General features: G+C 41.1%; 1 protein-coding gene across 1 annotated transcript; it reads right to left on the bottom strand.

Moving 5' to 3' along the window:
* Positions 1 to 1,047: 1,047 nt before the first annotated feature.
* On the bottom strand, positions 1,048 to 22,507 carry OGA (O-GlcNAcase). Its single transcript, XM_021536372.2, has 16 exons — positions 22,239 to 22,507; positions 18,693 to 18,744; positions 18,274 to 18,371; positions 16,951 to 17,081; positions 16,113 to 16,284; positions 15,164 to 15,262; positions 14,735 to 15,019; positions 14,196 to 14,354; positions 12,832 to 13,442; positions 12,280 to 12,454; positions 8,691 to 8,776; positions 7,729 to 7,833; positions 6,064 to 6,149; positions 4,944 to 5,136; positions 3,990 to 4,149; positions 1,048 to 3,319 (listed from the first exon to the last, which is right to left on the bottom strand). Exons 1-16 carry the CDS (start codon positions 22,423 to 22,425, stop codon positions 3,183 to 3,185), a joined length of 2,736 nt encoding a protein of 911 aa, XP_021392047.1. The 5' UTR covers positions 22,426 to 22,507; the 3' UTR covers positions 1,048 to 3,182.
* Positions 22,508 to 23,298: the final 791 nt, after the last annotated feature.

Raw genomic sequence — 23,298 nt, 5'->3', positions numbered from 1 at the left:
TGAGCAAGAGCAGCGTGATTTGACACGGGGGACTGCGGCATAAGAGTGCTTGAGCACAGAAGGCAACACCCTACTTCAAAATCTACGGTAAGGAGAGGGCCGGACCGGCCTTTCAAAGCAGAAAGGGAAGTAATCTGCTTCTGCTGCAGAGGAGCAGCCAAATTAAACCCCACTAACGAGTTCACACTGCCTTCTGGGGACAAACTTGGCTCTGTTCCTACCGCAGAGACCTCTGCTAGCCAGCAACTCGCTTTGCTTGAGCTGGAGTAGGTTCAAGGAAAACCTGACTGAAGGGGTTTGAAAAGCTGAACCAGGTCCCAGAAAGAAGCAACTGCTCGTGCAGCAATGGTTACACAAGCACACCCATGTGCTTCTCAGCAGCTGCTCTGCGCAGCCACCTGACCCCACCTGACCTGTCTGCAGCCACCACCCTGGAGCGATGGAGGCAGGAGCATGCATTGTGCATTGTGCATGCATTGCTGCATTATGCTCCCTTAAAGGAAGAGAGTCTGGTGCAACATCAGAGCTCATTCCCTTCTCCCAGGCCAAGATGTGTTGTACAGAGACAAGTCTGTCATAACCTCATGAAATAGGCTTTAAGAAAAGAGTCACCTATGTGCAACACATTATTCATTTTAACAGAGAACATTTACTGGGCCAGAAATTTTCACCTTGTAATTTCCCTGCTTGGTTTGTGTGTTATCCTGTTCTCCAAACAACACAGTTTCTGAACCACACCACCAGTGAGTGCACTTGTGCAGCAGGTGGACAAACTCTTGTGAAGTGACCTTAGGAAAAAGCTCCTTTTCATACCCCTGGCCCATCCCTTTGCTTATTAGCTGTCACTCTAAACAGGAAACTACTTGCTTTACATATCTCAATATTTATCTTCCCAAGTTAAATTTTGTGGATGTACAGCTGCCAACACCAAAACCAGACACAAGTCTCTGACAATTGATCCCAAGGGCATCAAACACAGTGTGATGTAATATACATTGCTGAACCACTTCTGGTTCTGGACCAGCTCATACACAAAATACACATTTATTTATATTCACTTCTCAATTTTTATTCTATTTCTCGCATGGTCTTCAAATACAGTTTTACAGGTCTTTGTCTGCTACAGATACTGTTGATCTAAAACAGATTAATGAAAGTGGCATTCCAACCTTAATGAAAATTCATAACCATGAAAGATATGTCAACATATCACTTTACAATCCTAGAATGATGGTATTGGCCTGACATTCCATAGGCTTAGACAATTAACTTCTATAATAACAAATTCATAGGAAGAGAAAATGTGGCAACTCCTTAAAAGCCAAGAAATAAGGCCACAAGCATCCTATGCTGTAATGTTATGCATCCAGATGAAGTAAGTCGAGTCTGGTATCCATGAAGAAACAAAACTCTCCCATCTGGTAAATCAAGGTATCAGCTACTCAACATGCACTCAAAGCTGTATAAAAACTAGTGGCATTCAGCTTGGACTTAATGAAATCCCACAGCACAACCCCATACCTCTCTCTAAAAATGAAATGAACTTGTTTAAACTCAAATACTTCACTACCGCATTAAAAATCATTCACATTCTGCAGAAAAAAAAAAAAAAAAAGAAACATCTTGCACATGACTGCACCAGAAGGCCAAACACAGCATCTCCTTACAGGTTGCAGAGAGCATTACTGCAATCTTAATGCCATTTATTACAGGTTGCAAATCAACTTCTGTGCAGCTGGAGGCTTGTGAGAGCAACCAAGCTTCCTTTGTGCACCACTGAAAAAAACCCAGGAAAATTTAAACATAAGATACAGACAGCTTATGGCAGCAGGTGGAAGAAACAAAGTACTGCAAAGTGCATACCATTGTAGAATCACCTGTCTGGGACACTGGGACTACTGTAAAATATCAGTTTCATTAAATGATTCAACTACCTGACTACCAGGTCCCATATGATGCCAGTTCCATCCCATCACCAAGCATGTCCATCCTGGGTAAAAACATTAAACTCTTGGAACATTTAAAAGTAGATAACCATTTAAATAATGTGTAAAAATGTGCTTATTGTGGCATTTCTTATAGAAAAGTTATTTGATACAAATGCGCAGGACTTGAAGACCCTGATTTAATCAAACTAGTACGAACAGGCTTTGAAACATGGTGACTCTTCCAAGGACAAATCCCAGCTGTGGGCCAGCTCTCTCTCCCTCTCACCATTTTTCATCCATAATCCAATGTGAACATTACCAAAATTAACGGGTTCAGCAAAGCATCCTGTGAATTGCTGTTTCAGTCTCAGAAGAATGATACCTTCAAGCAGTGACAAACTGCTATCTGAAGGAAGGGTCAGTTGGGATCTGCTCCCCTTTCCCAAGATGGTCAGTACCTAGCCCTGGATATGAGGCACAGTAAGAAAGGTCAGTGCTGAGGACAGACTTGTTCTCGATTGTGGTTTCAGTGTTTTCAAAGTGCCATCTTGGACCTATACCATTTCACTTTTCAAAAGAAAAAGTTACAAAAACCAGTAAACAAAAAGTTAGTCAGCATACAGCTAAATTTATATACAGTGAGATTTACAAGTTTGTCATTGAGTGACTCCTGCCACAGACTACTGCACATTTGTCCCTAACAAAACACAAAGTTTGAACCAATGGTCATTAGAAGTAACAATGGGTCATTGCTTTATCAACAAGCATAAAGGTAGTAAAAAATAGAACTGTAACTACTTATCTTTAAAAATGCTGATTGACGCAAGCAACCCCTCCCATTTCTGCAACTTCTAATTGCACATCCTGCTCTATGACAGAGAAAAAAAACCTGCATCTTTATAGGCATTCTGCCAGAGACTAATTTTCTCTTGACACTTGAACGCAGAGAACTGTCAACCACAGCACCAACTGAGAGGGATTCCTCTGAGAAGCTATAGCCCATGCAAGATTCCTTGGCACTTCACACAGGACCAGGAGAGGACAGGGTTTCTCTTTGCTTAACAATGTTTTCAGCAGCATTATCCCCTTCCAACAAATTACAGTCTGAATGTGTGATGGGTGATTTTCGCATAGCCCCTTTTACCAAGCTGGCTTATTGCTGGCTTTGTGCAGTTAGACCATATGAAGATCCCCACCACTACCTGCCCAGCTGTTAAGGGTCTAGAGTACTGGAACAGTTCACTGTCAAGCACTTCAAAGGCTTCTTCCAAGGATAACAACATCCTTTGGAAATCCTTCCATTTTAGCAATTTCAAAACAACCCAGCTTGCTGTAAAATTCCAAGATTCTTTTATCATCTGGTCTCACTTCACAAAAAGCCCCACGGGAGCCTGAAGAAGAAAGAAAAGAAGCAAAATACTGTAGGAGTAGAGTTACCATAAAAAGCACAGACATCAAATATTACTAGAGTTCCCACCAATTTCACAAGGTAAGTCAGTGATCCAATTCCACATGGAGCATAGTGCCTAAGGGCCCAGATTTATGGCAGCACAGCTGACCATCCTTTAACGGAACTGCACACTGCAGGCATCCATCAGTCTGAACAAACCCTCTGCACACCTTCCACTGCACACAAAAATATCTGATGTTGGCTCCAAAAACAGCATTACAAGAGGCACAAAGGAAGTGTGAGTGTGAGGTGCACAGTCAGGGCAGGCAGCCAAGCACTTCCCATACTGAAGGTTTGGTAATTGCCCACCAGTGCACACAGCCAAACTTAAAAAACAGCATCATTAGCAATGCCTGCAGGAAAAATATAGACTTTTGTGCAGTGTTCAGGATGTAAAGATGTGTGCTCTCAGTGCCAAATTGCTCCCTCAGTTCTGGCTAATTTACAGGATAAATGGCTAAAATGAAAAGCTCCCATTTTTAAGGCAGTAGCAGAAGTTAGCTGTTCAAAAGCTTTTGTAATTTTTTACCCAAATCTTCCCAAGTTTGCCTTGCACCCTAGATATGACATGTAGTTAGGAAACAAGGAACTCCTAAGTGCAAGAAACTTACCATTAGCCTTTAGAGAAGAGAGCAGGCAGGCCATCATACTTTTGGCCACACTTGGATCTGTCACTTTTTTGTGGATATCAATCTTTATCAAAGATGGGAAGTTAGCAAGGAATGATTCTGGCAATACTTCTTGTTCTTCATGGAAGCTTAGCATTATTTTCTGAAAAGAGTATTAGAAACAGGTATTGAATAATTATCCAGCTTTTAATTTTCATTCATCTTTATCAGGGGAGACTCCTTTGCACATGGAGTGTACCTCCAAACCAGCAGGCTTTTCAGCTAAACCTCTGATGGCCACTTAGTTCCTCATCTGCTGAACTGCTGTCTCTGCTCTAGACAAAAAGACTGGCTAGAAAAGCTTCTCAGACCATCGAAGGAGGCATGCAAAGCTCCTTCTCAGTGACCCATACTTCAAGTGAAAGAAAACATAAGCCAACACATAACCAACAGTTTGCACACAGATACTATTCTTTTTTCTTTGCCCTTTTAATGGGCAGTGTTAGGCTGCCTTGCACCATTTACAGCTGTCACACTCCACAAATATCTCATAGATTTTCACATCAAAACCAAGTACTCTTCTATTTCTCTTCCATACTTAAACTGGTACAACTTTTCAGTGCTCTACCTGCAGCATGGGGAAACTAATACTGCATTCTGCAGTAGAACAGAGCAGGAGCAATACTTTATTTTCAAAACGTAATTTTCTCTAGATGAAGGTGCTTTACATTTACTGCATTGATTACTACTGAAGTACACTTCATGGGTGTATTACAGCACATAGTTGTATCTGATTGGCAAGGAATAATTTTGCTGTCTCCTTCTGATACGTGAGATGTTTTAATACATGCTCAAAGTCTTCAGAAAGGTGAAAAAACTTCATGTGAGCTCAAAAAAACAAAGACCCACTTTGGAAAGACTCCAGCATACAGTTCTCATCTCACAGGTTATACCAACCTCTGCCTCAGACAGCTCCTTGTCACTATTTGGTTTAGTATATTTTTCTTGCATGAAAGGGATCCAAGACATTTTGCATTTCTTTATGAAGGGAGTTACATCAACTGTTCCCAAAGCATAGCCACATATGCCATCCTCATCTTCTAAGACGAAGCAATAATCCAAACTGAGGGTGAGCAGACCTCCAACTAACCTGCAGAAAAAAAAGTGCAAATTCAGTCAAAAGAAGGTCTGTTTGACCAAGTATGCCCTTCAGGTTCCACAGAGGAGACTCCAGAGTCAACCAAAGAAGCGAGTCCTCCAGTCATGGAAATTAGTTCCAACAAATCATTAACTCATAGATCAGTTGTCAAAACTTGGCTATAAGCAATACCTGCACCTCAAGATTCCACTGTTTAATTCCATACACACTGCTCTTCAGCTTTTGCTCTTAGTTGTTCTGCTGCCATTATTTCCCCGCTTTCATAATTGCTTTTGGACAATTTGATACCAGTTACACATCCTTTCTTAACTGCCTTCCTGTCACTCAGAGCAAACTCTATAAAATTCTATCTAAATTAAACACCAGAGACAAAAAAAAAAAATCCACTCAAAGTAGCTCATTTTACAGCTCATTTTTAATGCCCCATTTTAAAAAAAACTTAATCTATCATTGCTTATCCTTTTTAAAAGTTTATACATGTACTTCAGAAAAAACTTGAGGCACTTGGCTGGGAGACTGCACCTCAAAAACCTGTCAATTCTATTCCAAGAACTAGAGAATGTCAGAAAAAATACCAAAAATACTACAGACTATGGACACTCTCGTGATATACTTTCACAAAATCTTAAATATTTAAGATACTGTGATGCACACCTTCCTTAACACAGAGGTTTCAGCTACATTTATTTTCTAACAGCTCACAATAGGCAACCAGCACATGAACTGAGACGTAACTGTCAACAGCCTCTTTAAGAACCCAAAACCCTAATTTCAATTTCCTGAGAGTAAATTATTTTATCTACTTCAAATGTTCTTTGTATTCTTCCCACACACAATTCTAAAAATTTAAATTAAATACACTATCAGGACTTCATCCTTCAGAACCACCTCTGCAGGACACTTGTTCCCAATACATACTTGTCTCCAATTAAATCTGGTAAACTGTGGAAGGGTTGATCAGCTCCATCAGCATACATTTCTCTGCAGATCTTATATACAGATGCCTAAGAGGAGAAAAGAGATTATTTCAACTTAGCAGTCACATTCAAAAGAGAGTATGTCATTAGTAACTGCACTGGAACCTAGTACTGACAGGCACTGAGTCACCAGAGATCAAAAGTATCCATCTATGCAAAAGGATGGCACTCCCTCCACCTCTTCCCTGAAAATAACTTAAAGTCGCCTTCAGAAACATTGCAGTTAAGTTGAAGGACTGGGAATGAAAGGCTGGAGGTCAATCTCCTGCTCTTGTAAGAGCACGAGATTAATTCTGAGGGTTAGATACTAAACACTCAGTGAAGACCACCACCATTGCTACAAAGTCCCTTTACAAAACCTCTGATGTTTGAGTACAGCAATTCTGCAAATGATAGCTATATCCTGCACTTAAAAAGGCTTTCACCAAGATTTATTTAAAAAAGCAAATTTGTATTAGCCACCTCTTAAATAAGAAAATTCAACTTTTTTTTTTTTTTAACAAAAATGCTTTGCATTTGGCATTTGACACTTTCTTCCTTTAATTAAAGTGTATCTCCTCAGAAGAAATTCTGTTTATGACTGCATGCTTAGCAGCACCTCTAATTGCTAAGGTGGTTCAGAAATAAAATTCTAATTTCTACAAAAGAACAAGTCAACTTAGATCAAGTCCTGCATAAAGGTTTGGAAAAGGCTGCTTTACTGCTCATGAGAACAGCACAGGATAGAGCTGGCCTAGAACTGGCAAGAAAAAGAGTCTTCATGTGTCAGCCTTGTATGTCTGACTGGCTTCGAAGTTGACTCGTTTGAAACACTGCAAATCCAACCTAGAAACTCCTGTTTCATCTCAGTGTACCTACTAAAACATGATTTCAAGATGCATTAATCCCTGCATTGTTTAAACTGCATCCCTAAAGAGTTAATTAACTATTGGCTGATACTTCAAGTATTCTCCATGCCAAGCTAATAGGAAGGAAACTAAACCACAGATCCATTCAGAAAACAGAAAAGGAAAAAGCACTAATGAAAAATGACTAATGAAATTTTCCTGATTTTAAAGTATCAAACACTCCAAAGCAGATTCTTTCAAAATCAGACCAAAAAGTTTCCAACTTTAACTAAAATGATATGAACGGCTGAACCATGATCACATTTTTCAGCTCTATTTTGAGATGCAGTATCAATGCTCTGCTATACAGCTCTGCAAATACCAGCAGGTACCACAATAACCACTGACTGAAACAGGCATACACACCCACCCTCTAAGGTTAATTCACTGGATGTCTCCCTGCTGCAAGAATTCTTCTACCAGCTGAACAAACTTAACTTGTCTTTCATAAATAAGGAAGGCACTCACAGATTTAAAAGGGTAAGGGTGTGGGAGGCTGGGAATGAAGCTGTGGGTGTACACGTACTGTTGCACAGCATGCTGCTGAACCAGAGACATATCACTTAAGCTCAGTTCTCCTGTGAGCTGGCATTTGTGCCTTGTGCAAGGTATCAGGATACCTGATTCATTAGGGAAGAGGGGACTCAGCAGTAATCATTGCTGCCAAGAAAGAAAGTGCATCACAAACAGCAAAAGTGACAAGTGTCAAAAGCAATTACCTCATCTTTAGGGAAGTAGGGTCGTATGGTGTACACTTTGGAAGTAGGTGTTAATGGAGGTGGTTGAAAAAAGAGGTCATTTGCCCCATCAATAGGCAGCAAACGCTGTGAAAACAAAATATTTAATATAACTGTATGAACAACAAAACCCATCACTCTTGGGTGTGCACTGCAGACTCCCAAAATAACATTTGCTACTTGCTACCCCAAAAGAAGGTGGGGTTGGTATGCTTTACAAATGCAAAGACCTTAATTGAATAGAAAATATCCAATTGGTGTTCTAAAATATGCAATTGAAACAGCACATTAAGAGTTCTGTTAATCTTAACTGCTTTAAAAACTTTTTACCAATCATATCTACACTGTCTAGGAACACAGAATGTCAGGAGGAAAGGTTTGGTCTGAAGAGGGTTAACTGGCCAGAGGAGACACTTTATCCCAAAAGCAATGCGCTGATTCAATTTGCTGCGCGCAGAGCACCTGTGAAGGGGGAAAAGTATAGCGCCTGAAAAATCCATGAACAAATCTGCACATGGTACAAACAGTGATGTAGGAACGCTTGCCAATTGAATCCCTCGCAATAAAGCACATTACAGCATTCTTTTGAGAGGAACAAAATTTAGACGACGATTCCTTTTGCTCATGGAATTCCCATTGGCAGACAAGCATGCGCGCATTGTGCAATTGCGGGCGCAGGTAAAAATGCTGTGCGACCTGCAAAGAAACAATGTGAAATGTACAACTAAAGCCGCTGCGCTTCGCATGCGCGTGGGACAGGCAGCATCTCCTTGAGAAATTACTGTAGAAAGGGGAGGAAAATTATTTTAAACCAAGCTGTAAGGCTAATGGGCTTTGGACCAGAAAGCCTTCGGCAGACCAATCCTTCCAGACCTCTGATGTGCAACAAAAGGTTTCTCATAAAACAAAGAAAATGTCATTCAGTTGTGAAGTCATATTGATACCTGGAACTCTCCTGCTAGACCACCTCTAAAGGCCCATGGTTCTTGGTCTCCACTTAAGAACTGTGCTGAAGATTGACTACGACACCCTGTTGAGATCAGATCCAAGCGGAGAATGTTACGAGAAGGGGGATTTCCTGGGTGTCTTACATGTCCAAAAAGCTAACATACACTTGTGGAAAAAGCTCTCTAACTGAGCTAGAATCCAGGGCTTGGGGAGGGGCTGTAATAATGTATCATTTATAAAGCTTTTGCGCTTGTGCACTAACTGCGGCATTTCAAATTTTTGATTACCTGTAATAGACAGGTGAGACAATTCAGCTACATACATCATTCTAGACCAGAAGGCACAAGAATGGTGCCATGCAGAACTATGTAGACTTCCCACACATTTTCTACACTTTTTTTTTTTTGGGTATTTGTGTCAGAAACATTCATTTAATCTATGAAAATCTGACATCTTGGAAGCTACGTGGCTCAATAGCTACTACCATAAATTTTAGATCAAACAAATGCCATTATCACAGCCCCTGAAAAAAAAATGGACCTATCTGAAGTCACATTTTAGTACTGATTGTTTCTAATCTTGTCAGAAAACTAGGACTAGCAATTTATGTAAAGAGTCTGGAACAGATCAGGCAGCCAGGACAGCCGTATGAAACAGCATTCTTGCAAGAGACTACATGGATTTATATAATCCAGGCCACACCTTCACAATACTGTTGGCACATTAAAAAGCTTAGTGCTAACTGGAATTAACTCACAATTTAACTAATACACCTTGGTGGCCACTACTAGCTTTGCTTTTTGTATCTTGATTTTTATTTCCATAAGCATACTGGATGCACCAGAGACCCTGCTGCTCAACCAGCAGCAGCAGGTCCATTGCAGTGCTTAGCTTTAGCCTGCACTTGCTTTGGAAAAGAAGCTTCCATTGGCTGTTTGATTTTTAACACTGTTCTGCCAGCAAGGCACCGCAGCCTTCACCAAGTAACATAAATGACAGCTCTGGAGAGAAAAAAATGCCAAGTGGTATCTGGAGTGGAAATTTCAATACCGGCCTAGTTTTCTGACAAGAGGAGCAGCGCAAATACTCTTCCTTTTGTAGACAGCAATCTACCTCCTGTTCAAGTAACAGCCTGAGATCAGTACAGACAAGTATGTTGTGCTAGTCAGAGAGTCCCAAAGTGTGCCAAGTTTGACATTTATGCGAGTTTAGGAATATAGGTTAAATACAAACTACCCTAAGTATGGTAAATTTCAGAAACAATCCGAACGCCAGAACTCAAATTTTGTTTACTCTCATATTTTAGAATTTTCACATAAGAAGATATCCTTCCCAATGAGATTTAGTCAATAACTTGGAAGACAGTATCTGTCTGTCCTTTGAGACTACAACTTAACTAGCACTTCCAATTATTACAGTAAAAAGCTGTGTGAATGAAGAGCTGTATAAATGAAAAACATAGTTAATGCCTTAGTCGCTGCGCAAATGTGACTTCAGTTCATGCCTGTTGTACATCTAATCTATCTGAGCTGCCTCACAGACAAAACCTTTCCATTTTAATTAATTAATGACGACGCGCTGTGAACATCTGGCGCTGTCCATCCAATAGCAGTAGAAACTTGTGCTGAGGATTCTCCCATCTGTACACAATGGGGAAGAAGACAATAGAAGTCATTAGTAATCCATAGTACTGTACAGCCACACTAATTTAAGGGACTGAATGCTAGCTGGACTTGGGAGGAGAGGTTAAGAAAGTGAACATCCAGTGGACCATTGAGCACACCACTGTGAAAACTAACTTGTTTGGATTTGTAATGTAGTTGACTTTAAATAATGAGGTATTTTATAAAAGAACTTCACTCTGTATATACACTAGTGATAAAACACAAGCTGAAGACAAAATCAGCCCCTTTCACAGAAGCACTGTTAGCATAAGAATATTAAACTGTGAAAACCCCTTAATTTTTCAACTGATACTAGTGTGAGTACTGGAACAGAACAGTGCCAAAATTAACAGAGTTGGTGTTTACTGAGTTGGCTTCTACTATGAACTACTCCAAATATTTGATGCACTTAAGAGACTCAAACCCAACTTTACAGGGACACTGAAAACAATTTCAGCTGAATACAGTACAGTACAGTACATAGTCTGGTAATTCTGAAATGCAGTCTGCATTGGGCCCTTGATGTTTTCAAAGACTACAAGAACCACTGTTCCCTTTATAGAGCTTTGGCCTAGAGCTCTAAGTAGATTAAGTTATCAAGAAGAGAGCATTCTGTCTAGCTAAAGGTCAACATACAGCAAGGATAGAAATCTGGAGATGTGTTACACTTAAAAATGCACAAACTACAGCTTTTAAAACAGCACGAAGTTGTTAGAGAAATGTTAAAATACTACAATGCTGCTGAGTTTTTCTCCCCTGCTAGGTTTTCTTCTGTGCTTTTCAGAAGGCAGTCTTAAAAGCTCTCTTCTTCATCAACTATGAGTTTAGGGATCAGATATTTAATAAGCACAAAACACAGGAATTTGTTTGGTACAGGCCAAGTTGATGATTTAACAGGTCTTCTCTGTCCCTGCTTAAATCTGTCAGTATTTACGACTATAATTTAAAGACAATCCAAACACTAGGATTAGACCAAGGTTGTGTAATGGTTAGCCACTGTGAGGTTTGTGACAGCTACAGAAAGTGTGACTTGAGACCATCAGCTTTGCTGTCTGCTGTGTATGTCAAGCAACTCCACAGCATATTCCTTAGTTGGATTGAAACCTGAAAGTGAAATGTGGTGACTAGAATTACCCAGGCCATGCTGGTGCTATCTGCCAACTTAGGATCTCCCAAAAATCTTCCAAAAATAAAAAAAAAAACCAAAACAAAAAACAAACAAACAAAAAAAACCAAAGAAAATGCCACACATAAAAGAAAAAAAGACTGTTTCAAGATCATTTTAAGTCTCAGACTAAATCTGTCCAGAGAGCTCCACAATTTCCACCCATTACAAAAAATATAGATTAAAAAAATTTTTAAAAAAATCAGCAATTTGGAAAGTGTTTAAAGGAAATTATTTTGCACCAGAATAGCCTTATGCTAAAGCTCGCATGCGCACAGGGGCTGGGAGGATCACCTTCCTCATGACCAGGCCCATTGAAAGGTCTGTTGAACACAGCAATAATGTTATCAAGACAGAGCAAACAGCAGATGGCTGATGTGATCACATTTCGTAGTGTCATTTCCAATCATACAGTGGGGCATCCAAGGAGTTACATGGCATAGTCCAGTGTGCATTCAGTCAAGAGTAAGTTAAAGTCAAAACTTACGTGTCAGATGAGATTCAAGTTTCATTAGCCCAAGAAGAAAATCAAGGTCTCCAATCTTAAGCATCCAGCAGACTTCACTTTTAATAGCAAAGCAAACTCACTGCAAGCATTGCTTCAAATAGCAAGACAGGAAAACCTTTAAAACAGGGTCAAACCAGACCCCCTGTCCAAGAAACATCACCTAATTCTTCAGTTTTCCCCGTGGGCTAATTAAAAACACACATAAAAAATAAGCTATCTGGGATTATAATGGCTCCCAATGCACCTACCTAACCACTGCACAAAAGATTTCACCATTGACATAATACTCTTGATATCCCAGACGTAGGAGTACATGTCATAAAGGATTGTCCTGTTGGCACAATTGGAGAGGCGAGTGAACATGCCCATCACCAAGCTGCACATCTCTTCAAACTTGGCTGCTCGGCTACGCCATTCTTCTATCTATGGAAAAGATCCACAAGATCAAACACAGGCTCCTCGAGAGGAGAGGTACTCTAAAGATGGAGAAAGACTACACAATTCACTGCTTCATTTTATCAGGATGGACTACCACACCATGCATGACTCACAGATAGTCTCTTATGGCTGTTACAAGTGAGATGAGTACATGGAACACTGGTCAAATGCAGATATTAGACTGCCTTCATAGCTATGCGGCACTACAGATTAAGAGTAGGAATAAAAATTACTGTGCCCTGTGGTTCATTATACACTACCCTTCAAGTTATACTAAGTAGAACACCAGTCTCTATTACAGAATACAGATGAAATTGCTTGGGATATTGACATAAAAGGAGAGAAACAAGATTTGCACTCACTTTTTCAGCATCCTTTCCTTTGCAATTTACGCTGACAACACTACTATTTGCTCTAAGCCACTGGAATTCCCTCAGCATCTGTGCACCTTTGGGTCCATGTTCATAAGGAAGGTAAAACAAGTCAGCAAGAAGCTGTAAGTCCTCTAAAGTCACTGGTTCTACTGTGTAAAGAGGCTTTTCGTTTGGCCCAGGCACAAAATGTTCTTTGTTAATTTGCTCATCAGTCTGCATAGGTGCAATGTCACTACCAGAGTCTTCCTGCATAGACATCTCTGGAGACTTTGACTCAACTATACTCTCCTTATCTGTATCCATTGGCTTCAGCTCCTCTGCCATCTTGGCTTCAGCAATATCTGTCAGTATCTGGTTTGCATTCTTGTCTGCATCATCTTGTTTTTCCACCACCATGTCCATTGGTTCCTCATCAGATTGCTTCTTCTCCTCCTCCTTGGCTAAGGCCGGTGAGTCACTGCTGAGCGCCGCAGCCTGGCTCATGATGGGCTCCTGGTACACCGTGGTAACCACTGTTGCTGCATTTAAAGAGGATGGTGCCACCAGTGGCCCTACATCCCCTACAGAGGTTTTAGCACCACTGTGGGCCACTTGCCTACCTGAGAATAAGAAGAAACAAGTTTAGTTTTCAGTATCTGCCAGCTAACATTCAAATCAGCAACTCCTGCAAATGATGGATGACTTTGTTACCATAGCATCCCATCAGCACAGCTTCCTTTTGGTACTTTGCCTGTTCACTTCTGTCAACGTAATTCTAACTACTGACTTTGAGTTTTGCAAGTTTCCTTTTCACATAACTGGTAAGCAAAGATAGGATGAAAAAAAAAGTTAGGAAATTTAACATTTATTTTTAACTATGTCATCAGAATAAAAAGCTCCCCAAATAACTATTATTCCCTCTGTATCAACTGACTTGATAAAGTATAATAAAAGCTTAATATGATAAGCTGATGCTTAAATATTTCAAATTCAAAACTGTCTTTAATCTGGGGAAAATTGAGACATTCAAAACCTTAGCAGATACAATCTTGGACAACATGCTCTAAACTCACCCTCCCTGACCAAAGTCGTTAGACTCAAGATCCAGACCCTTTCCTGCCTTCTATCAGAAATGCCAAAAGATAATACATCAAGATTGCTTCAGTTATCAGTCAGAGCATTACAAGCACATTGCAGAACATCACACATTCTTACTTTTCAATTAAGGTTCCCCAATTACTAAGGCAAAAAATATTTCCAGCCAAAGTGTATGAATTGGCAGGATCTGTAAAATACCTTTAATCTAAACACAAATACTGAACATCTAACACCATTCTTTAACCAGCCCCAGAATGAAACCAGATCATACTCACTGCTGTATTGCTGAGGTACTCCAAATTCCTGCAACCATTCTGTTAAGGCCAACTTCAGGGCCATTTGTGGGCTGTAGAGAACATCTGTTTCAATATCTTCATCACTCCCCTCATTTTCCAATTTGATTTGGATCGAAACTGTGCTGTCTTCAGTATCAGCTACAGAGACAAATTTTAAAAGTTATCATGTCAGTTTAATTTAAAATAGCAAAAATAGATGTCGGACAAGGTATGCAGTAACCCAGGGGCTTACTTGACAAAAAGGACAAGTTACTAGATTCTAATTAGAAAAAAAATGAAAAACATGGTCACCAATGTCAACACAGAAACCAGACACCCTGTCATTCAGGGTGTCTTCTGATCTGAACTGCTTCTATTCCATTGAAATTATATCCATGGACACATTTCAAACTTGAGCATTAAACTTGATTTCCAAAAGTGTTCATTATATAACCACTCCAGAAACCTCTCCAGACTAAGAAATTCTTTGATACCATGTGCTATAGATATGCCCCAGGAAGCCAGTTAAGCATACTTACTCATCACCACATCTTTTCTCACTCCATTCATGTTAGACTTGTACCAGGTCGCAAGCGTGTGAATGGCAACATAATTGGCTTCAAATTCACAGTTTGGATTGGTCAGAACACCCTTTAGTCGAGGGATAAGTTCAGTTGACCGACCCTTGTAAGGCCCAAGAAAAAGCCTCTTTTGATCATAGTCATTAGCATGAATGTTATCCCAGATAACTGGGGCTCTCCTGATGATCTTAGAAACTTCTTCAATGGATTCTACCGGAATGTCTTTGGATACAACTTTCGGACCTAAGCAGGAAATAGGATGATCAGAGGGCTTTGCATATACTTGAAGATTCAACACCCAAGTAGTTGGACAGTTTATTTTAATAAATACTTACAAGAAAATACTTAACAGCAACAAAATAAAAGAAGTAAGCCATCAATCTTTACCTGTCCATAACACTTCAATTCCAGGGAGCAGTTTTTCTCCTACAGTCCGTAAATACGGTGACTGGGCAACGTTTGGGTAACAGAAAGTTCCACAGTACTCTGCACAGGAAAAGAGAATGTCACTGTTATTAGAAGGATGCACACATGTGACAACATACCAAACTGTCCCACAAACACATTGAGAGAATACCACCCTTGTAAATGAAAAACATTTCTAAAATTAATCAAGTAAGGCCCAAAAGTCTAAAGTATAAATAAAAAGAACATTATGAATGACATTCAGCATAAATATCAGAAACAAATGGTAGAGAATTGTTTTAAATTGCCTAAATGTCAAAATTAGGAAAAAAATTAATAAAGTCCATAAGTACAAGGCCTGTTACAGCAGATAGTATTCAGGAGAATGAGAAAAGACTCATTACTCATTACAAAGTGCAAATACCTAGAAATTGTAACACTGGAACATATGTCTCTAAAGTTAAGGTCTGCAACATAACCACAATAATACAGTGTAAGATGATAAACCAACTCAGTGACTAGTGAAGTGAGCAATCTTATTAAAAATAGGAACCAGTGACAGTCATAAGCACAGACTACCTCTACTTTAAAAAATTCTTAGAAACAAACAACCTGCTAATTCAAGAAGCAAAGACTCCAGTTCAAGTTAGGAAAAAATATGTTTTCCATTAGCCTAATTGCCAGTTCAAACTTCTTGAACTGTTCTATCAAGCTGCCATATTTGCTTGGCATTAAGCCTTTCAGAGATGTATACATTTGGAAAAACCTTTGCATACATCTAAATAATCAAACTTTTCTTTGTAAATCAATTTCTTTGATCAACCCCGAAATACTCCTTAAGGCAGTTATTAAATGTTAAACCAGGTTATCAAACAGTACGGTAACAGTCCCCCTCCTTTAAGGCTGAATGAAACTATTCTGCTTGTTTTACCTGTAGGACAGAAAAGGAATGTGTCTGGTTCTCCTAGATATTGATAAATTTCATTTGTGATTGAGACTTGAGCATGAGCAAAAGAACTGAAAACTTCTTTATCTGCTGCACACATGTTGTGATCGATATCATCAAACAGCAGTGCAAAAGATCTGCAGCCAAACTGGGAAACCTAATACAAGAGACAAGAGTAAAATGTTTAATTTGTTAAATTATTATTGATTCTTTTAATCAAACAGTAGGATTTTTAGATCTAATCTACCTTAGAAACAGCTATAGGAACAGGGATATAGTGGAGGCAAGACAGACTTTGGTTTCTATTCACAATGAATGCCTGTCTCTGATCCATAGCTCTGCTTCTCTCAAAGATTAGACCTTTAAAGACCTGCAATCTGTTCCAGTTTTAACCATCCAAAGCTGATCTCACAGGATGGACAGCTGGGAAAAAAGCTAAATCTGTAACAGCTCTTGGACAAAGGAGAGGAGTCAGTCAGGAGAAGAAAAAAGACGTGCATGTCAGGTCTGCGAAGGCATTTATTGTGGGCTATAATTCTTGCTTTAGCAGTGCATCTTGGCTTCAAGATTCCAAAATACTCCGAAGACAAAAATAGCCTTCAACATCCAATATAAGGTGAGGATTTTTTTTTAATCAAAGTTATCACTGGCTACTTCAGCAATGCCATTTGAACACATCCATCAGAATTGTTCAGAGACACCCAAACTAACACCAGTGCTGAAAAGGTTCAAGAAGCTGGTGAAAAGCTGCAAGAGTGAGCAAGGAACTGGAGCTTCCAAATTAAGCAGCACTGGAACTGTGCTAAGTTTGTGTCATCCTTACCTGGTCCAGCTTACGTTTCAATGTGGATACCTCTTTAGGATTGGAAAAAGTGATGTCAAGTCCAGGTGAGATTGCATAGATGAATTCTATTTCATGTTCTCGTGCAGCTGCTATTAGAGTCATTAACTGCTCTGGAAATTAAAATATTTCAGAAGGACTCGATTAAAAATTTTCTCAGGCATCATGTAAAGTATATTATGAAGTGCAGATACCTCTTCTATCATAATTAGAAAAAAGAATTGCTGGAATTTCTTGAAACTAACATAGCAAAGAATACCAAATGATTTGGAAGATTTTTCAGCAATTATGCCAAAAGGTATACAACAACTGTCCTTGTATTCTCATTTTCCATGTTAAAATTTTTATAAATATTTTTAAAATTTTCTTTATCTCAGCACTGTGAGACAAATATGAATATAGTTTGTTTCCACAGTACATACATCAACAGTTCTAGAATTATTACTCACTTTTCCCACACATACTAACAATTTATTGCATTAATATCACCCCATGTGACAGAGGTTTACACACTACTCATATGACTGAAGCTTCGGCACATGAAAATGGGGGTGTAACATCACCGTGCAGAAGTAGCTGCTTTAAGAAACAAACTTGCAATTGAATCTTTCATAGAATGAATAAAGAGATTTATTTTTAGCATATTTAACAATCTCTGCTGTTATTAGATATTACCTTGCAGTATCTTTCGTTTTTCTCCATTGATTCAAAGAGGCCTCCAAGAATGATTATTTAAATTCAAGAGTATAATTTTTCCCCTCACCCAAGAAAAACTATAATCCCTTCAGTCTAATAAATGCCAGAGGTGGATGAAACAACTCACAGTAGCATGAACAGATCTTTTATGTTCTGACTAATTGGTCAAGAGCTGTTTTTCTAACAGGTACTCTTTTCATTGAGACAAGGACTTAATGAATCACATAAAAGGACACACTTATTGGCCCTTCAATCTTTTTATCCTTTTCTCAAGCAAATAATTTCTACTTCAAAAAACATTCAAAAGACGTTCAAGAGCCAGAGGAGTAAGTCTAAGCAACCTTTCCCATGACAAAAAAAAAAAAATCTTATAAGACAAAGCCTTAAAATCAGTTTCAGAAATCATCTGCAGTTATAGTTAACATAAGTAAATCCGTGCTTGTTCCAAAGCTTCCATAAACACACCTGCAGGGTATTAAAAAGAGGTTTTCAGTCACCCACCTTTGGGAATGGCTACTGTGATTAAACACACACAAGTATACATAGCAATAATCAATTCATTCAAAAATCTACTTATAGAAAACACAGAGGAGAAATAAAAGCAATTACCCGCTTCCTCCACAGAGTACATTTCTCGCCAAAACATCCTGTGCTTGTAGTCATCCTTTGGAGCATACAGGTATGTATTCAGTCCCCACTTCTGAAGCCTAAAAACACAGGAAAAAAGCCTTCAAATAGCCTACAAATTCAGGAATTCTCTTTTACTTCATGTTATTCTTATACTCAATCTAGTATTTTTTTCTTCACTGAACATTGTGTTATACTATTAAGTCACAATAACTTTATGCACAAATTATATTGGATAAATTTGGTATATACAAGATAAAAAGGTGAATACAAATCCCAACAATACAAATATTAAGCAGAAAGTTGCTCTAGGTTAGAACAATAATTCTTTCCAGACTTAAGTGGAAGTTTATGATTACATTCTGATGGAATGTGCTGCAGTAAAAGGAAACATGACTTGCCTTCTAAAAAGTTCTTTCCTCTGCTCCATCACCCATGGTCTTCCATAAAATCCTATGGGCAACAAGATTAGAATTATCCAGTTAGATTATGCCTGCTTCATGGAACTTTGTATTACAACCCACCATTTTCTTCCTCATTTGCTACATTTGTCAAAAAGCTTCCCAAAGCAGAAAGGGAAAGAAAAAAATTAGCATGAGGAAAGTGTAATAACCTAAAGTGATCTAAATTTAAAATGTAATTATAACTTGTTTTATTTATTATGATCTAAGGTCTTATAATTTCATCCACTGAAGCAAATAATTTTCAGAAGATGAATTGTGTTCCTGAGCATATGCCCTTGACAAGTAAAGTCAGCATTTTTATAGCAGCAGACCTAATTAAACTACCAGTCCAGATATCTACAAGATAGATTTGATTTTAAGGTGAACACTGAAAACACTTGAAAATATTTACCAGCTAAAAAAAATGCTTAACTGGTGGTAACTAAGATTTATATAGGCAGAATATATAAATACATACTGCAGAAGATGATGGGTAATTTAAAAAAAAGTGCAACTGTGTCAACAAAATGCTTAGGATTTAATTTGTTTTATTCTGTTTAATAGGATCTTTGTCAAAATTAAGTTGCAAACTGATATCCTACTTTGCCATTTCCACATTTTACAAGCTAACACTGTCTGTGAATAATCATATATAAAAGCATCTACCCAAGTGATTTCAGAGTGTCTTGAAAGTCATACAATTCCACAGAAATTGCAACTGCTTCTGGCTTTAAATCTAATCTTTCCATTCTAGAAACAATACTTTAAAAAAGCACTCTCAATGCCCTCTTAGTCAAGCCAGCTCACTTAGACCTATATGCTAACAGTTCAACCCCAAGTGGGCACTTCAAAACAAAGCTTCAGCTTGCAGTCCATGCAAAGACCAGAGACTAAAATAACATGAAATTTGATAAGCTCTTATTTTCAAACAGCATGGCCACTCAGTGATGAATGATACTACTAATACAGAAAGCTCACAAGTCCCCATAGAACACTAGTTCAAAAGATAAACAGTATCTTCATTTCCAAAGCTATTCACTCCTGTAAATCTGTACTCAGTCTCATTGAGGTCACAATCACCCTTCTACCTTCCAAAACTCCAAACTGATGCAACTGAAAACATTTTTAATATATTGTATATCAGTTACATGTTAAGTGCACAATGCTCTTTTAAGAAGCTTAAAGCAAGAGGCTCAAATTTTAAGAATTATTCTAAGAGTGATCTCAAACTGCTTGGCACCACAATGTGGCAAAAATGAGCAACTCCTCACAACTGCCCAGTGCAACAGGGAACAACAAGAGAGAGCTGAGGCCTGAAAACCTCCCAGTTTACTTCACTCAAAAGGAATTCCTTATTTTCACTACAGTTTCCTAACTCTGATTGATGCTGCCCTGAGGATGCTCAGGAACTCACAAGAGTGAAATCCTGTGAAATTTAAAGAATATCTCTTATACCTCATAACTTGTTCATGACATTTTTGCTTTAGTTAACTACTGTTTCAGACCTACAAGCCCAAAGCAGAACACAGCCTACTATTGAAAAAAAAATAATATCAGTTATCAAAAACTAATTAAATAAGGCTAAACAGAACTGGCTAATCTGCAGCAATACTTTTCCATCTGTCACCACATTTCTTAGGTTATTACTGTCACCAGCCAATTACAATTCTTGGATCTTTCTAACAAAAAAAAAAAAAATCGACCTAGATTTGCATTACTCCCTCAGAACTGGGTGTCAGGTTAATGCAAAGTCAACAGATTATGCCAAAATACCTCATCCCATTACCATGCTCTCCATCACTACAAGTCACAACATCCTAGAGGAAGTGCACCAAAGCTTTGCATTTAACAATCTCTTAGACCTTATTACTCTGCAAAACAGCAAATCTGGTAAGTGGCATACACTTTTCACAAGTCTTAGAGTGCACACCCAGTATTTGGCCAATTGCCCTCTGCCTTTTCTACTAAAGAGCCAAACTCTCCACCTCAGCACTGCAACCTCACCGCACCGTAGTCTGTATTAACCACTACTTGATATTTAAGTATTTAGGTACACTTCTGAAGTTAACTTCTGTTTTTCTCTTAGCTCTATAATCCCCTTGAGCCACTATGAGACAGATGTTTTCACTCACTACGCTTTACCTCCTTCACCACAAGTTTGTTTTTCTGTTGGTGGTGGTTTTTTGTTTCCTTTTTTCTTTTTTTAAACACTCCCCTATTCCTTTTTTTCCCTGTACACTTATTATTTTTAGACTGGTAACTCCTAACCAGTGTTTGATGGCTTCTTTGGGCAGAGGCCATTTTCTTGCTTTGTTTTGTGCACAGTACGCTTAGGAACACCTGCAACAAAATATATGCTGAGGCAAACAATGATGTAACTAACATGACAAGAATATTTATTACGGCATTCTCAGTGGTTCTGATAGAGACCTGGATGAACAACTGATGTTCCAGGTGTATCAGCAGGAACATGACAAAACATGCTGTTACAATCTGTGTTTTTCTTCACTGTTATGTGTCTCCAAAGGCCTCAATTGGCTATCTACCTTCACAAAATTAAGTCTATTAGCAAAAGAAAGGCATTTTTCTCCACACTGAGTGTATTTAAGCCCTACGAATTCACATCTCACAGTCATATTTGCAGAAGACAAATGGGGATTTTTTTAAGATACGAACTGAAAATAGCCTGCAAAGCAATGCAAATACTGATTTGATGAACTGCCTGTTCTCCTCTCTATTCCATCTGCTAATAATTTTGTTTTCCTACTGGAAAATCATTAATGGTACAGAAATAATATGTGACCACGGGAAATAAACCATTTAAAACCAACTGTTGAGCTGGGAATAAACCATTTTTCCTGCTGACTTTCAACCATCTACCTTAGCTGACCTTTCAGAAATGCATTCCTGAGAACTGCAAAAAGTCCATTTATTCTGCAGCTTCAAGAACAATTCAAACCTTTTAATGGTGCAACCGTGCTAAAAGACAAAGGATTGTTCTACAATTAAAATGATACGCGAAATCATTTTAGAGAACAAGGTACATTTAATATTAATTACTGAGAGAAAGTCCACGGAATCACCTATTCCCTCCTCAGGACAGAGCGTGAGCCTCCGGAGCGCAGGAAGAGCACGCACAGCTGGATAATCGCGCGGTAGCGCTGCTCTCTCCCTCTTCCCCCTTTCGACACGTACGAGCAGGCGAGCCCCAGCACTGCCTCAGCCTCTCGGAGCCTCAGCGGCGCGCTGGGTGCCAGCCCTGCCCGCGCCCCGCCGCACAGCTGCCAGCGAAGGGCGCTCCCCGCTCCAGCGCAAGCCCCGGGGGCAGAAGCCCCGCCCGGGAGCCGCGGCTCCTCCCCACGCCGGCGGAGTCCCGGCCAAGAACCGCACGCCGCCTCCCCGCCGAGCGGGCTCCTCGGGGCGGGGGAGGAGACGGCAAAGCAAAGCCAGCTGGGACCAGCCCACCCCCGTCTCCCAGGGGAGACCCCCTCCGAAAGCTCTCACCTTCGACGACTCCGCAGAGGAAGCGGCGGGAGCCCAGCGCAGTCTCCGTCTCGGTGTCGGTCTCCTCGCCCCCCGGGACCGGCCCTGCCGCAGCGCCCGGCGGCTCTAAGGGGGCGCCGGGCACCCCGGCCGGGTTGGGACTGCCCTGGGGCTCCTCCAGCGCCGCCTGCCCCTCCTTCTGCACCATCCTGCCGCCCGCCGCCAGCGCCGCCGCGAGCCGGGCCGAGGCGAGCCGGGTCCCTGCCGTCCCCGCTCCGCAGCCCCTTTGTCTCCGCCGCTCCGGGGCCGCCGCCGCCGCTTCCTGTTTACGGGGCGCTGCGCCTGCGCGGGGAACCGGCCCCAACCGGTCCGCGCCGCTCCGCCCGCAGCCGCCGCGCCCCGCGGGAGCGCCGCGGGGGCAGGGGAAGCGTCTGCCTCGGCGGGAAGAGAGCGAGGGGCGCGGGCGGCCGGGACCGCGCCGGTGGAGCGGGAACAACGCGCTGGGGCTCGGGAGGCTCCTCGGGGAATGAGGCGGGCGGGCGGCGCGCGCGCTCTGCGCAGGCGCGGGGCGCGGGAGGGCGCGCACCGCGCGTGCTCGGCGGGGCCGGCAGCGGGAGGGGCGAGGCCGCGGCGGCCCCAGGGCGCTTGCGCGGGGAGGCAGAGCGCGCCCGCGGCGCACGCGCGAGGGGCCGCGGGGACCGAGGGGGAAGCGGCAGAGGGGCAGCGCGCGTGCGCCGTGGGGTTTGTGTCGGGAAGCGGCGCCGAGGGGGAAGCAGGGTGGGGGACGCAGTGTTTACCTCGGCACCGCGCGTGCGCCTCGCGGCGCGGCGCCCCGGCGGGAGCGCGCCTGCGCGGGAGGGCGGGCGCGCGGCTCCCGAGAGACGTGCCCTACTTCTGGCGCTGCCGCGCAAGCGCAGCGGGGCCCGCCGGGGACGCCGGGCCGAGCTGCTGAGGGGGGACAGCTCCCGCCTCCTGGCGTGGCACGGCACGGCACGGCCCGTGGCATGCCTGGAGGGGTTTCCGTGCCTGGGAGAGGCCGCGACAGTGCTCAAGGGTGCGATGGTACCTCTAGATCAGAGGA

Source organism: Lonchura striata, chromosome 7 (assembly GCF_046129695.1).
Source record: "Lonchura striata isolate bLonStr1 chromosome 7, bLonStr1.mat, whole genome shotgun sequence".
Taxonomy (NCBI): Eukaryota; Metazoa; Chordata; class Aves; order Passeriformes; family Estrildidae; genus Lonchura; species Lonchura striata.
The sequence above is the reverse complement of the archived record's forward strand: the minus strand, read 5'-3'. Positions and strand labels throughout refer to the sequence as shown.

Bases quoted from the DNA above. Each gene is read 5' to 3' on its own strand.
- OGA (XM_021536372.2), bottom strand. From the start codon at position 22,425: ATGGTGCAGAAGGAGGGGCAGGCGGCGCTGGAGGAGCCCCAGGGCAGT. The intron at 7,834-8,690 runs GTATCAATATGA...TTGTTTTCACAG, and splicing joins GTCTAGCAGGAGAGTTCCAG to CGTTTGCTGCCTATTGATGG. The intron at 5,137-6,063 runs GTATGTATTGGG...TTTTTTCTGCAG, and splicing joins CCAGATTTAATTGGAGACAA to GTTAGTTGGAGGTCTGCTCA.